Source organism: Sceloporus undulatus, chromosome 2, assembly GCF_019175285.1.
Source record: "Sceloporus undulatus isolate JIND9_A2432 ecotype Alabama chromosome 2, SceUnd_v1.1, whole genome shotgun sequence".
NCBI lineage: Eukaryota > Metazoa > Chordata > Lepidosauria > Squamata > Phrynosomatidae > Sceloporus > Sceloporus undulatus.
In genome coordinates, this window is record NC_056523.1 from 86863572 (window position 1) to 86880392 (window position 16821).

The 16821-nt window shown below is 43.4% G+C and overlaps 1 protein-coding gene across 5 annotated transcripts in view; it reads left to right on the plus strand.

Annotated features, from left to right (window-relative positions):
• The window catches only part of FAXDC2 (fatty acid hydroxylase domain containing 2), a 60594-nt gene that overhangs the window by 40360 nt on the left and 3413 nt on the right, over positions 1–16821 (plus strand). For all 5 annotated transcript variants that reach the window (XM_042454881.1, XM_042454882.1, XM_042454885.1 and 2 more), the window contains 6 exons: positions 1917–1970; positions 4230–4321; positions 4426–4529; positions 12088–12209; positions 14144–14349; positions 14608–14713. In XM_042454881.1, the coding sequence (XP_042310815.1) occupies positions 1917–1970; positions 4230–4321; positions 4426–4529; positions 12088–12209; positions 14144–14349; positions 14608–14713 (684 nt within the window). The remainder of the gene's footprint in view (positions 1–1916; positions 1971–4229; positions 4322–4425; positions 4530–12087; positions 12210–14143; positions 14350–14607; positions 14714–16821) is intronic.

Genomic DNA, 16821 nt, shown 5'->3' on the forward strand with positions numbered 1-16821 from the left:
TAAAGATTTATTTCTATAATAGATTTTTAATAGATATAATATAATAGAACTACTACAATAAATACAATAAAGTACTGCCATTGTGTCTTAGGAACACAATTAATGCACTAAATACTTGCACCCACCAAGGAAGGTAGTGTGACTTAGAGAAGGGCTCACCCATATAGAGTATTTTCAGGCAGGTTCTTTATGGTCCTTTAGGCATCAGGTGAAGAACTTCTTTTTTAAAAAATCTCCCAGGTTTTTAAAAAAAATCTGAATTTTTATCCTAACTGTTTGTATGTTGAGTGAGCTCCAGAGTTACGCTGCAGTCTTCTATTCACTTTATTGAGAGTAAGCACCATTTAACTCATTTGGAATTGTTTTTGAATAGGCACATATAAGGATTGCAGTGTTAGTCATGCTTGCAGTAGATGTGTTGAATTATGGGCCAAAACAGACAGCTCTTTTGCTCTGCAGTCTGGGCGGCTTCAGAGTGCAACATTTGATGACGCATGCTCTGAAGCCACCCAGAAGCCGGCTTCAAGCCACCTGGCTGCCCAAATGTGGGCTGGCTTTGGGGCGCTCTGGCAGCACGGCATTTATATGGTGCATGCTGCTGGAGTGTTTTGAAGCCACCCATGGGCTGTGCAGAGCTGGAAAAGCTGCTTTTTTGCCACTCCCCAAAAGGAGTAGCTCTCTGCCACTCCTTTTTCAGCTGGCAAAAAGGTGGATTGGGGCCACGGCATGTGGTTGCCGCGGCCCCTATCCAGCTTCGGAAGGGGTGGCTTGAAACCATACCTTTTAGGGCAGTCTATTTCAACCATCAGTGGGAGTTAAAGTAGTCATGACTAATTAAAATAGGCATTTTAACTAGCTCTGCTATAAAGATGACTTCAGTCTGGATCTAACTCATTTGGCATTTATAATTATAATGTGGTTTTGGTATGATGTCTCTCTAGGTTGTAATTTTTTTATGTTGTAATCATTTATATGATTTTTAAAATACTGTATATGATCAGTTTATAACGACAAGTCACCCACAGAACCATATTACTGTGTAGCTGATGTAAACACCTTAAGTAACTTAATTAAAAAAATAAAAGACATTTGAAAGAGTGCTACTGTTTTGGTGAACACAAGCCACTCCTGGGATGTTGGTTATCTCAATAAAATTATATAACAGGAGTCATGAGTCCTAATCAGCAAACTTAGCTTAACTTCAGCTCCATAAAGACAGGCCAAAATAAAGCTGCTTCGGGTCACTTTGGAGGTATGCTGTTTAAATGATACATGCATCCTAAGAGTCACGAACCACACCAAAGCATCCTTAGGATCTGGAGTTGGGCTTGGCATGGCTTCTGGACTCTTAGGACGCATGTATCATTTAAACAGCATACCTCCAAAGTGACCCGAAGCAGCTTTTTTTTGGCCTGTCTGTATGGGGCCTTAATTTGGATAAGGTGATCTATATTTCAAGTTAATGAACTGTCAAATGTCCATGGCTAGCCAAAAGAGAGGAGAAAGAATGGATCAAATATGACAAAGGTGGACAAAGTGCAGCCTTGCAAAACTGTTTTGACTCCATGGGGGGCATTTTCACTATGCTTTCTTTGGAAGGATGTTAAGCCAACTTAGGCAGGAGCTTTTTTTAAAAATAGAAAGTGAAAATTAAGTGAAATGCCACCATGATGAAAATGCCCCCATTCCCAGAATTCCACATGAGTCATGGCAGTTAAAGTGGTGTCAACTGGATTATTGCTGCAGTGTGGATACAGTCTATATAGGTAAAATGCATTTGAAAGGATGCGACTGTTTCAGTGAACATAAATCAATCCTTGGGCCTTGGCTAGCTCAATAAGATTATAAAACAGAGGTCTGAGGCTAATCTGCAGTCTTATTTTAACTTTAATTTGTGTAATTAATCTATATTTCAGGTTAGAGAAACTGCAAAATGTCCTGCACCAAGCCCTAGAAGCAATCTGAAACAGGTAAAGTTACCATTATTGTGTGCAGCATGGATAAAGCCCTCATAGTATGGTAATGTAACAACAAATAAAGAGTAAAGTTTACATTCAGATGCTTTATAGAAAAGCATGTATGTGCTCATTGTACCTACACTAGAAAATTTATACAGTCCTCCCCTGTTCTCATGGACTGGGGATCCACGCCCCTTGATTATCTGCGGGGGAGAAAGGAGGGACTTAAAATGGAGGGGGCTGCCTCCATTCAAGCCAATAGGGCTTGAATATGTGTGGTTTTCCATTTTCTTCGGGGGGGGGGGGGTCTGGAATGGATCCCCCACAAAATGGAGGGAGGACTGTATCAATTTTAATTATTAATCTAACCAGGTGTTTAAAATATGTTACACCTAAACTTACTCGAACTCAGATGATAAATCCTGCTTCCACAGATTAGTAGATCTACAGTAGTTGGAACTAGCAACTGATTAGGCCTGAGTAGCTTAGGGCTGTGGTTGAATGCTTTGCTGGAACCTTTTTTTTAACTGAAAATTTTTACTGTTTCTATAATATTGTTTTGCATATAATTTCAGTGTTGTACCAGCCTCTAGTCTGTTGTAGAATATCCACTGTCAACTTTAAACTGTGGCAGATTTTAAGATGGCTAAAAAGATAACAAAATCCATTTTTATGCACAGCCTTCTTAGAATGCAGTTTCAAAGATCAGGGTTGAATATACTGTCAGCACAAAATAATATCCCCACAGTTGTACTCAAGTGACATAATATTCAGTAATGCACTTTAATCCCTGATTTCTTAACTACGGTATTAAAAAAACTGCTGTGTTATAGCTGTACCTGTTCTGCAGGTAAACATTAACCTTTCTTCATGCAGCCTACAAAATGTGCAAGACTTCATGTTGTTGTTATATGCCTTCATGTCTCCAACTTTTGGAGATGCTATCATAGGGTATTCTTAGCAAGATTTAGTCTGATGAAACTTGCCTTTCTCTGATCTCTGGGCTACTCCCCTTCCCTTGCTCTCCAGTTCACGCTTTTTCCCCCTTTGCCGCAGGGGCAGATTGTTTTAAAAGACCTAGGATATGTAAAAAGCAAGGTCCTCCTCACTCCTGTTTACTGTCATTCATTCTATTACTGATGACAGATACTAGTTTAGGATGAAAATAGCTACCTTGGATTATGCTGGGAAGAAGAAAAAGACTTGGGTGTCATCTCACAGCTGTTTCATGTGTATGTTAAATAGCATGGAGAACAGACCCAAACCCTGAGGCACCACATAGGCTAACAGCCAAAGGATCGAGCAGGAGTCCCCCAGGATCATCTTCTGGTTCAACCCCTCCAGGAAGAAACAAAACCACTGTAAAAGAGTGCTCTCAAGTTCCATCCCAGCAGGGTGATCCAGGAGGATACCATCGCTGATGGTACAGGTTGGATCTCCTTTATCTGGAATTCCGAAATCCAAAATACTGTATTCCAAAATTGTCCACATGAGTGGCCGAGAAAGTAACACCTTTGCTTTCTGATGGTTCACTGTACACCAACTTTGTTTCATATACAACATTATGAAGAATACTGTGTATATAAAATTACCTTCAGGCAATATGCATAAGGTGTATACAAAACATAAATGAATTTCATGTTTAGATTTGAAATTCTAAGATACCTCATTATGTATATGCAAATATTCCAAAATCCAAAAAAACCTCTGAAATCCAAAATGCTTCTGCTCCCAAGCATTTCAGATAAGGGAGACTCCACCTGTACTGAGAGCTGCTGAGAGGTCCTGTAGAACCAACAAGACACACTCTCTCTGTCTAGCTCCAGGAGTGGGTCATCCATCAAGGAGACCAAAGCCATCTCTGTCCCATAAGCAGACCTGATACCAAATTGAAATGGATATACATAATTCATCTAATCCGGAATCTCCTAGGAGGCCACCTGCCTAATAATTGTCCAGAATGGTGGGATCCATGATGGGCTTTATTTAATGATAGAAGCCCTGGACCACACTTCAAATCTGGGATGTGCTATTGGACACTAGAGAGGATGTGTACACAATGCTTCCTTTTTTACCAGAGCATTCTTTCTAGAGCATTTGGAAAATAGAAGACAGCCTTCTCAGTATAAGAGAGGTATGGTGTGTCAACTTTTTTGAGGAATTATAAAACTATTTTTGGCCTTTATTTTTTCTGTACTTCAGTATATATACTTCATTCCTTTTTAAAAAAAAATCATTGACTATAGCACTCTTCCTGTTTCTTGTTCTCAGGCCTGGAAATTCCGGGACTCAGTGAAGATAACCGCCTTTATACTGGGCCCTGGCCTGCTAATGTTTGTTGCTTTCAGGAACTCTCTCATGTGGTAAGTTCACTAGGTTCCCTCACAACAGAGCGGTATAGATAAATTATTATTCTTTGAGTGAATAGGTTTCCTACCCCTGCTCAAAGGCTTGCTTTATTTTACAGGCACCTGCAGAAATTTTGGAGAGCCTCTGGCTTCTTCTGGCAGACTCAGTGGGAAACTTTGTACAACCTCCTGGGTGGAAATGAGTGGGCAATTTTCATTTTAGGTGAGTAACTTTGAACTGAAGTTAGTCCATGAGGACCAATGTCCTACAGCAGCGCCTAGGCCTAAATCGTATAGTCCTGACTAGTGTAGACCCATTCAGCCATTGAGCTTTACCTACATGTTGACTCACTATTCAAAAACTGATGGAATGAGTTTATTCTAGCTGGGATGAACCAACAGGATGTCAAACTAAGCAAATAAAAGTTTTGATTATATGTTTTAACTTGTAAGCTGCCTTGAGTCCCAAGCTGGGGAAAAAGTGGGATGCAAGTATAATACTAGGGATGCAGTGGCTTAATGGTTAAGACACCAGTCCTGACTGTCATAAGGTCAGAAGGTTGGCAGTTCAAGGCCCAAGTGCCACATGATGGGGTGAACTCCCGTCACTAGTCCCAGCTTCTGCCAACCTAGCAGTTCGAAAGCATGTGAAAGCAAATAGATGGACAGGTTACTCACCTTTAATGGTATTTCTTTGAGTGGTCATCTGCGAATACATACAAATGGGTTGTACTGCGCCTGCACAGTGCTGCTCGGAAACTTTTGGAACCACTGGATAAAATTAACTTTGCAGCTTTTTGGCGGTAGCTTTGCCCATCCCATATAAGTCCCCTGTCTTCCCGCTCTATTCCCAGTTGCAAAATGTTACGCTGCAAGTGAGCCAATGCTGAGTAGGACACTGAGGGGAGGATGGGCGGGATTTGTATGTATTCGCAGATGACCACTTGAAGAAATACCATTACAGGTGAGTAACCTGTCCTTCTTCTTTGTGGTCTCTGCGAATCATACAAATGGGTTAGACTGACCAGCTTAGGTCAGTGGTGGAGGGAGTGTCATGACACCAAGTTAAGTTCAAGTAAAGCTGTGTTTATTGAAAGAACACAATAAAGATCTTTGAACCAAAAGCTGTGTTGGTTGCATTTAATACTTTAATAAATAGTACTTTAAAAGTAATCAACAACAATAGAATTACATTTTCAAAAACACCTTCAAGTCATAAGGCACATATGTAAACCATGTCAGTTTGTGTAACCCCTGCCAGTTCTGGTGATTAAAACATACATTTTCAAGAGTTTGTAAACAAGCACAAAGGCATTGGTCAAGGTGTCATTGTCAATGCATGCAAAATCTAGTTTCAAGGCATAAATAACTTGGAACACAATGTATAGTCAACAAAGCGAATGCAGTGCAATAAATTAATGTAAACACTGCCCTCCCAAACGCTGCGTCGCGTTTGGCCCTGGTGTCCAGCCTATAATGTTTGATGAAAGTCAAAGGCCGGGACCAAACAGCAGCTTTACAGACATCCTCCAAGTGGACCCCAGTCAAAAAAGTGGAGGATGTCGCTACCGCCCTAGTTGTGTGAGACTGAACCCTGGCAGGGAGAGGTCTACCTGACAGTTCATAGGAGAGGTGTATGGTACCAGCCACCCATTTGGAAAGCCTCTGTGCAGTCACAGGTAGTCCCTTTTTTGGTGAATAGCACTGGAACAGTCTCTCAGAACGGCTCGAACCTGTAGTTCTGTCCAAATAAAAGGCCAAAGCTCTCCAAACGTCCAAGGTGTGCAGTCGACACTTGGTTTTGGTGGTCGGGTTTGAGGCCAGGGTCAGCAAAACAATATCCTGACACATGTGAAAGGATGACACCACCTTAGGCAAAAAGGTAATGTCGGTGCGGAGGACAACCTTATCCTTATGGAACCTAAGCAAAGGCTGATCCCTCCGCAAGGCACAGAATTCGCCCGCACAGAGAGCAGACATGATGGCCACAAGGAAGGCTGTCTTCCAAGTCAGCAGCCTTAAGTCAGCAGTGGCCATGGGCTCGAAGGGTTTGGATTGCAAACAAGACAGCACAGCGTCTAGGCTCCAAGCAGGTGTTGGTACTGAAACCAGAGGATGGAGGTTGTTGCAACCCTCCAGGATACTCTTCACAATAGAGTCCCTAAAAAAAGAAGGCCTGCCATCAAATTAATAATGGAAACAGAGGGCAGAAGGATAGCACTTGACAGAGGTGAGGCACAGTCCCGAATCCAAAAGTGTCATCAAGAACTCCAGCATTATCGATGTCGACACCTGAGATGGAGAGAGGTCTCTTGCAGAGAGGAAATCAGCAAATTTCTTCCATTTGGAAGCATAGGATTTCTTGGTAACCAGCTTCTGGGCAGCTAGAATCACCGTCTGTACCGAGAGGGGAAGTGAGTCTAGGGACAGAGCCTCCAGGCCACCAGATTTTTGATGTCCGGATGTCGAACCTGGCCACCTTGGAGAGTGAGACGTTCGGGACAGAACTCGAGTTGGAGAAACTCCCTCCAGGACAGGTGGCACAGTGACTGGAACCACAGTTGTCTTGGCCATCAAGGGGTGATCAGGATGGCATCCGAGCAGTCTGTTGTCAGCTTGGACACTACCCTGGTGATCAGTGGGAATGGAGGAAAGGTGTAAAGCATCTTTTTTGACGCATCTCCAAAGGAGCTGTCATTGCACAACCGGGAGCAGAACTGGGGACAGTGGCTGTTGAGGATGGTCGCGAAGAGGTCGATTTGTGGAGTTCCCCACATACTGAAGAGGTCGGTCATCGTCTCAGGATGGAGCATCCACTCGTGGCAAGTGGTGGAAGACCTGCTGAGCTGGTCGGCCAAGTCGTTTTCTTCTCCTGGCAAGCGGATTGCTTGGAGCAGAATCTCCCTTGGAATGCACCATTCCCAGATGCAGGGAATGATGTCGAGCAAGGTCTGCAACCTGGTGCCCCCTTGTTTGTTGAGGTAGTACATAACTGTGATGTTGCCCGCCGGAAGGAGTAGTACCTTGTTGGACAAATTTGTCTTGAAAGCTCTCAAGGCCTTTTCCCACAGCAAGCATCTCGAGGGCATTGATGTGGAGAGACTGTTCGCCCAGGGACCACTTGTCTTTGATGAATAGGCAACATCTCTTCATAATTCATCCTTGGAGGGGAGCTCTTTGAACATGAGGTCATAACCCCTATAGACAATGTCAAGGACCCAAGAGTTGGAAGTCACAATGGCCCAGGTGTTAGAGAAAGGCCTTAAAATGTCAAAGGGAAAGGACCTGGTGGAGTCAACGGAGGACGCAGCAACCTTTCAGGATCTCTTCTTGCCCTGGTAGATATCTTGTTTACGATAGTTCTTTTGGTACTGAGCAGGGGGCTGTGGTGGCCAGAAGAAGAGGATTGGGACAGGTAGCGCTGCCTCTGGTGCTCCTGTTGGTGGTACTGGTGATCTTGTTGAAAGAGCCGTTGGCCCTGGCCATATCACTGTTGCTGACCTCCAAACCGCTTTCGAAATGTGGGCTGAGATGGTGTGAACATACTGTGTTTCTTTGCGGCCGCCTTCATGCGGTACTTGAAATTGAGGCACTCATCTGTCTCACGATTGAATAGGCCGGCATCATTGGATGGCATGTCTTCAATGGTGGCCTTCATGTTCAGGTTCAGGTCCGAGGAACGAAGCCAGGAGTGTCTCCTCAAAGTCCTAACACAGAAGAGGCATAATTCTTTTTTACAAGGCCATCGACCTTCTTCGCCTCTCGGTCAGTAGGTGATGTGGATGTCTTTGGTGTAAAGGACTGCTGGGACCTTTCGACAATTGTGGAATTCTGTTTGGGGTGAAAGAACAGCCAAGAAGATTTGGATGCTATGATCCTATACAAGGATTCAGTCTTCCTAGTAGTAGGTGTCACAGATGCAGGTGCGTCCCAGGAACGTTTGGCTATTGTCTCCAACTATGGTAACAGAGGTATTGATGCTGGCGTCGGAACCTTGCCGTGGACTCGTCTCTCAATTGGGTCTGTGGTTTCATCATCCATGTGGGTGACCTGCAGCTCAAGAGCGTTGTCCATTTTTATGACATGTTCCACAAAGGAATGGACATCATTGGTGGGAGACAAGGTACCCGGTTGGAAAAGCTTCTGGGGGGACTGCTGGGCGCCTTCTTCCAAGAAGCCAAATTCAGTGTGAGAAGCACGAGGCTCCCCATGTTGGGACATTTCACGGTCTGACTCCAAGACGTCGTCAGCAACAACAACTTGAGAAGTTGAGGGTAGAGTCTGGGTAGAGGCCACTGCAGTGGGATGCGACATGGGTACCGAGGATTCAGAGAGTACCGAGGCTGTTGGTGTCACAGAGGATTTCTGACCAAAGCAATGGCAGATGTTGTCGTGACCTACAGACATATCATAAAAGTAGTCGGATTCTTCCTGTTGAAGAAAACAGGGAGCCTGGTGGACCTCTGCCTGGTGAAGTTGTACCTGAGGAGCAAGGGTGGGAGATCACTGACTCTGGGACAAGTCTCTGTGGGGCGACAGGATAGGTAAGACAGAAGTGTTTACATTGTCATCAGAGACATGGTGAAAAGCCAGAGTAGCAGGAGGAGAGGAGACCGAAGCTAAGTCCGGTGTCCAACGAGCATGGAGAGAGCCATGTTGTTCGGGTTCGGCTGGCACCGATGAGACCTGCCTGGATACCGAAGAAGTGGCTTGGTCTTTGGAAAATGACCAGGCACCTTCAGGAGTCTTGGTTCACAACTTCTTGGAATGGGAAGAGTCATGAGGAGAGCCTTCTCCTGCATCCAGAGACCTCTTTTTGAAGGAGGATTTAGAGCTCGATTCCCTTTGGGAGCTCAAATCCTTGTCATGGCCCGAATCCTTCTTGGAGCTCAAGTCCTTGTGCTTAGTCTTGTTCTTTTCAGAGGACTTAGACTTGGACTTCGGGTGGGCTCCTTCGGACCCAACAGGGACAGAGACAGTGGTGGCACTAGGCTCAGTGGAGGAGCTCTGGGCCACAGAAGCAGAAGCTGTCAGCACCAACTCCGAAGCTGCAGGTACAGAAGAGGAACGGGAGGCTGTTGGAGAGAGCAGAGCCTGCTGGTGCAAGGCAGCCTTAAGGTGAGAGTTGCGATTTTTTATGGCTTGGGGCGTCAAAGATTTACAGAGGGCACAAGTCTTGATATAGTGACCCTCACCCAGGCACAGGAGGCATGAAGAATGGGGATCCTGCCCAGGGATCTTACTACCACACACATCGCACTTCTTAAACAGAGCCGGAGACATCATAAGCCAAATCAAAATCTACATCGAAGTTGGAGAACATGCAGATTGGTCAACAACACATGGGGGAGGGGGGGAGGAGAGAATTCCAGAGAATAACAAGCGGATTCCAGTAGCGAAGTTCCTAAAGCAGCCAACACGGCGGAAAGAAGGAACTGGAGAAAGAGCGGGATGACAGGGGACTTATATGGGATGGGCAGAGCTACCGCCAAAAAATTGCAAAGTTAACTTTGCCCAGTGATTCCAGAAGTTTCCGAGCAGCATTGCACAGGTGCAGTATAACCCATTTGTATGATTTGCAGAGACCATGAAGAAGAAAAATAGGTTCCACTTTGGTGGGAGGGTAACAGAGTTCAGAGCAGTCATGATGGCCACATGACCACCAGAGCAGTCCTCAGACAGTGCTAGCTCTTTGGGTTAGCAATGGATATGACACCGCCCCTACAGTTGGTTACAACTAAACATTCATGTCAAGGGAAAACCTTTATCTTTACCTTTATAAGTATAATTCTGTAATAATATTACTCTCCTTTTCACCCAAAACTATTGGAGTATGAATCCAGTAGTTAAGGACATGCCATGATTATCCTGTTTATTACTAAATCGAGTTGGTACATGGTTAAGCCAGCTTTCACATTGTGGATGTCACATGATGCATCCTGTCCTTATTCCTCCCACCAGTCCTCCCCAGAACACAAAACACACAGCCAGAACAATGTTGTGGCTATTACACAAACTCTGTTTCGTGTGCAAAATTATTAAAAATATTTTGTATAAAGTGCGTATGAAACATAAATGAATTTCATGCTTAGGCTTGGGTCCCATCTCCAAGATACCTCTTTATGTATATGCATATATTCCAAAATCGGGGTGGGGGCGTGGGGAATCCAAAATACTTCCAGTCCCATTTTGAATAAGGGAGACTCAGCCTGTAATGATCATTTGGATATGTTTGCAAAGGATGAGCAGGTTGAGGTCTGTTACCCAAACTATTGCAATGCCATAGATTATGATGTTGACTCAACAAACAGTTTTTGCTTCTCTTGCTATTTATGGCACTGGCAGTGATAGTTACAAATGCATCGGAAGCTGGGCTTTGTGCCCCTGATGAAAGCTGTTGCACTAGGTTTATTTGTGAACAGACACAAAACACTAGGTTTATTTGTGAACAGACACAAAACACTAGGTTTATTTGTGAACAGACCAGCCAAACTGGTAAGAATTTTCTCTAGCCCTATATCTTCTTATGGAGAGCAGACAGGATTATGCCAAGCTAGCTACAGCCAATCAGGAGTCAGCTGGTGACAGCCAGAGTCAGATAGGGTTTGGGTTTCAGACGGTGAGGGTTTGGTTTTGTGAGAGTCCAGAAGTTAGGGACTATGAGGGCTAAAGTTTGGAAAGGAAGGGATTTAGCTCTAAGACCGAGCTCAGAGTGAGGGAGTTTCAGGGATAGATAGCCTGAAGGCTAATATAGAAATAAGATTGGAAAGTCCACAGTACTGTAAGGACAGTGTGAGAGTCCTGAAAGAGAATATGGTACTTGTTGTTTAATAGATTTATAAAGTTGAAACAAAAGTGTAACAAGAACATAATCTTGCAACAAATGAAACACTGACAACCAACATTTAAATAACATTTTATTGTTCTTTTATTCAAGCTTGTGTGAAACTGGAATTATTTTCCACACTACTAACAAATAAAGCAAACCCATAGATTATAAATAAAAGTGGGACAGCTGTGGGTGTAAAATACCTTTTAGGGCTGCCTACTGTGGTAAAAGAGGTTTAATGAAGGAGAGGTTTGTCACACTTCTTTCTCCCAGTAGCATCCAGATGACCATGAAAGCAAGACATGAGAGAAAATATCCTTGTCTACCATTATTTTCAACACTGGTATTTTGCCTTGACGCCAGGATACCTAGTGCCTTGGGTGGGAAATGCCTCCAATACAGTCACTTTTACAGTGTTACCAAATGGGACAGCTTGTCCAGAACTGCATAACATAGCAGTGAGACTAGCTGTATTGTTCCAAGGCTTTCTCACTGTATATTTGCTGCTTTGCTCATAGTGCCTTCCTGCATTAGATCTACAATCCCAGTTTCAGATAGTATGTCAGTGAATACCAAGGCACTGAGCGCAACAAAACACCCAGATGAGCACCCAGTTAATCCAGAGTGTTCCTGCCTATAGCCCTCATGATTTATAGCCATGTATAGCTCTATCTTCATGAATTTGCATAAACTGTCCAAATTGGTGGTCATTGGCTGCACCACTTCATAGCAGTGAATTCTGTATATGCTGTTTTCCTCAGTCAAATAGATCCAAATGTTGCAACCTTTCCCCATGAAGGAAATTTTCCCATCTCTTGATCATTTTGGCTGTTCTTTCTGCAACATTTCAAGTATTTTTTTAAAGATGTGATGACCTTACTGCTCCATAGAGAGGGGCCCTTCTTATGTCCTGTATCATACTCTCCTTACTTGTTCTCTTCTGCCCCTTCAGGCCCTGTCCTAACTCCTACCTTTGTATTCTTGGGCTTCAATGCAATATGGCTGACAGCAGATGTGACTGGAAGGCCCCGTTTCATTACACAATACCGAATTCAGCTGGGGAAGAATGACCCTGTAAGTATTTATCCACTGCTAGCTTGCTGCTAGGTTTGAATAGGATCTCACTTTTTTTCTTGAAGGGTGATTCTTCCCAAGCCTAAATAACCTTTGTGCCTCTGTCTGCGGAAAAATACTACAGTCTCTTTCATAGTCAATTTGGATGTCATTGCCATCTTTGTTTCATTTTTATCCTATCCTTTCTCAAAAAGACCCCAGGGAGGTAGGTTAAACCAAGAAAGTAATGATTGGCCTAAAGTCACCAAGTAGCTTTTATGGATGAAGGAAGATATCAATCCAGCTTGCCCCCATGGTGACTGTCTCACATAGCAAATTTTTAGTGTCATGAAGAAGCAGCAGACATTAATTTCTTACTGTGTTTTTACTAGAAAAGTTGTGAGATTTTCTGCCTGAGGTACTGAAAAACCTTAGTCAGTCTTAGATGGTATGCGCCTTACCTGGTCAGTATGTTGGGGGGGGGTTAGTATTTTCTGCTCCACCTCAACATTTCTTGAACTTGCTCTGGTCTCCCTTGCTTCTATCTCATCTGTCACTGTAATTTGGTATATCTAATAGTATATACCATAAGGTATCTTGGTATGGGTTGATTTCTAGCAATAGAAGGTAAAGTGTAGCCTGCAGGCTGTCCGAAAGGAATCAGTTTTAAATACTGTAAAAAAGGTTTGCCCTCAAATGCCCTCTAGGGCACATGAGGGCTTTTTTGCCATGCTTTTGTTCCCCCCCTCCCCAGCTATTTACAGAGTGGGAAAGTACTTTTTAAAAAACAACAGTCACTTCCTGTTGAGAGCTAGCATGATGAGCATTGAACTATAACTGTAGAAACCAGGTTTCAAATCCCCACTCAGCCATGGAAACCCAAGGAAACAAAAGCATGGTTTTTATAATGCAAAAAACTTCTAATAACACTAAAAGAGATTTTAACACCCCCCCCCCCCCCCAAGTTACAGCAGGATCCATTTTAATTACAGGGTTGTGTCTGTCTTTGAGAATTTGCATTACTCTGTGTGTGTGTGTGTTTCATTCTGCCTTTTCCCCAGCCACTGAGAAGGCCCTGTTCCGCCCCCAGATGTGCCTATGAAGGGGACAAAGCACATCGGAAGAATACTGAAAGCCAACCTATGGTATCCTGCATGCAGACCTGGCTTGTTCCTTCTTGCAGGGTTCACCTGGGCTGGTGTGGCTATGAACAAGTGTTGAGATGCTCATCTCTGCACCATGGAGCCACCACCACCTTACCCTCAACTGCCACTGTTCTCTGTGAAGGCACAGATGTGGCCCCTAATGACAGAAACAGGTGTCTGGCTTCACCCACATGGCCACGTGCACAGGTTATGCCGGGGACCTTCACAGTGAACCCTGGCAGCAGTTAAGGGAGTGCATGGTTGTCCAGTCTACCACCTGTCCCAGTAGAGTTTCTGGGAAACTCCTCTGCAAACAGCTGGTCATTTTAGGCCGGGATAAGGACTGGTTGGGCTGAGTCAGCATCCAGTCTGCTCAATCCTGGTCTGGGGCTGTTGGCTTGCATTGTCTAAACAGGATGCTGCCAGGGTGGGGATTTTTTTGGTCCATGCAAACAGTTCTCAGGCATGTTCCTAAGGGAGAACACAGTCCTTTAAATAACCTGGACCTGAGTCTACTTAGTCCAATAAATTGGAGAGTGGGTGGGGACATGCTGTCTTGTTGCTTGCCTCAGGCAGCAGAATGTCTTGGGCCAACTCTTAACTCAAGGATTAAAGGCTGAAAAATATATTTTATATTTATTCCCATCTGTTCCCTAGCATGGGATCCAAAGTGGAGCATCAACATATGCCTTATCATTTGGTTATAAGAAAAAGCCACCTTAAGTCTTGTAGTCAGTAGCCAAGTGCTTTTTAGAACTGCCTAAACTTCCTTCATGTCTAGGCCAAACTATTCATTCTGCTTCTTCCCAGGTTGACAAAGAAAAATTGTACAATGCCATCCGCACTGTCCTGTTCAATATGGTTTTCATTTCTTTGCCCATTATGATCCTGCTATTCCCCATCATGAAATGGAGGTGTGAGCCATGCCATTTTCAGCTGCCCACATTCCACTGGTTTCTTCTTGAACTGGCAACATTTACCCTAATAGAGGAAATTCTGTTCTACTACTCTCATCGGTAAGCCTCGTGCTTAACAAAGGTAACAAATTCAACTATCTTCTATATTGGCTATGTAATACTCTAAATCTTACTGGCCAATTTAAAATTGGCCCATCCTACCACTTGAAAAGGAAAACACTGTCACTGTTGTCCACCCCACCCCCATGATAGAATGGTAGCACAAAACAGCATTCTACTATTTTTCTTTCAGTAATAGGTTCCTATCTGTAATCCTGACAAGTTGAGTGATTTTTGCTTTTGTTTTTTCCCTTGCAGTCTTGTTCACCATCCTTTCCTCTATAAGCACATACATAAAAAACACCACGAATGGACTGCGCCTATTGCCATAGCATCTCTCTATGCTCATCCACTGGAACATTTGGTAAGTAGTGTTAGAAAGGCCCAGCTGACATTTTTTAAAAATTCAATTTATTGAGTTCTTTTGTACTGCTAGAGGATTCTCTCGAACTGTAAACAAATGATTCTGTAAAAGGAGAGTCTGTAAAAATGTCAACCGATATGGAAAACAAAATGATGGCCAACAGATTGGAAGTGATCAATATGCATCCCCATCCACAAAAAGAGAGACACAAGAGACAGCAGCAACTACAGGACTATAGCACTGATCTCCAATGCAAGCAAAATCATGCTCAAAATTATGTAACATAGACGCCAACCATACATGGAGAGAGAAATCTAAGAGGTTCAAGCGGGGTTCAGGAAAGGAAGAGGCACTAGGGATCACATTACAAACATATGATGGCTAATGGAGTGCACCAGGAAATTCCAAAAGAAAATCAGCATGTTCGTTATAGACTACAGCAAAGCCTTTGACTGCATAGATCATGAAAGGCTATGGAATGCTCTTAAAGACATGGGAGTCCCAACACATCTGATAGTCCTGATGAGGAATTTGTACTCAGGACAACAGCCTACTGTCCTGAGTTCCCAACTGGCAAAGGAGTCAGACAAGAATGGTTCCCAATTGGCAAAGGGGTCATACAAGGCTGTATGCAGAACATATGATAAGAAAAGCAGGCTTGGATACAGAAGAAGGAGTGAAAATAGGAGGAAGGAATATCAACAATCTAAGATATGCAGATGACATCATAATACTAGCAGAAAACCTCACAGACCTGGAAAACCTACAAAGGAAAATCAAAGAAGAAAATGCAAAGGCAGGCTTAATGTTGAACATAAAGAAAACAAAAATAATGACCACTGAGGACCTTCACAAGTTTAACCTAGATAATGAAGAAATAGAAATAGTAAAAGAATTCCCGTACCTGGGATCAAACATTGATAGAAACTGGGACTGCAGTCAGGAAATCAGAAGAAGATTAAGAATGGGGAGGATGGCTATGAAAGAACTAGAAAAGATTATAAAATGCAAAGATATACAACTGAACACAAAAGTTAGAATCATACAAGCCATCGTATTTCCTATTACCATTTATGGATGTGAGAGCTGGACTGTTAAGAAAGATGACAGGAGGAAAATCAATTCATTTGAGATGTGGTGCTGGAGAAGAGTGCTGAGGATCCCATGGACAGCCAAAAGGACAAACAAATGGGTCCTAGAGCCCTGGTGGTGCAGTGGTTAAAATGCCTGTACTGCAGCCATTCACTTAAAGCCATAAGGTTGCAAGTTCAATACCAGCGAAAGGGCTCAAGCTTGACTCAGGCTTGCATCCTTCCGAGGTCACTAAAATGAGTACCCAGATTATTGGGGGCAATTTCTTACAGTTGTAAACTGCTTAGACACTGTTAGTTCAGTATGAAGCAGTATATAAATGAAGCTGTTTAGAGCAGATCAAAACAAAAACCTCCCTGGAAGCCAAGATGACCAAATTGAGGCTATCGTACTTCGGACACATTATGAGAAGGAAAGACTCATTGGAAAAGGCAATAGTGCTGGGAAAGTAGGAAGAGAGGAAGGCCACGTACTAGATGGATGGACTCTAGTAAGGAGGTCACAGGTATGGGTTTGCAGGAATTAAGCAGAGCAGTAGAGGCCTGAGGGTCTTGGAGATGTCTCATCCATAGGGTTGCCATGAGCCAAGAACAACTCGAGGGCAATTAATAACAAACGACACAAAAGAGAGGAACGTCATACATTAAAGTTTTCTGAAATAAGGTTGATTTAGCCCAGCTACAAAAGCATCCAAATCTGGGCAAACGCCATGCATATGTTAGTCAGGATCACAATAGATTGTCTTCCTGTGGGGAAATAAATTCAAATGGTAGTAGAGCAACAGATGAATGTAGCTATTCAGGAACAAGACCTGCAATACCAACATCAGAGTAGCTCTTTTTCTTGGCAATGATGGTTTAAGTCAACTTGAAGAAAGTTCTGTTTAAAGCCCAGAATGGGAGGTGTAGAAAAGAATTACAGTTCACAGAAATAGCTAAGGAGTGCTGTCTGGAATCTCTATTTAAGACAATCCGGGTCAAACTGAATTTGCATCTCCTAGAACAGTGCATTCTCCT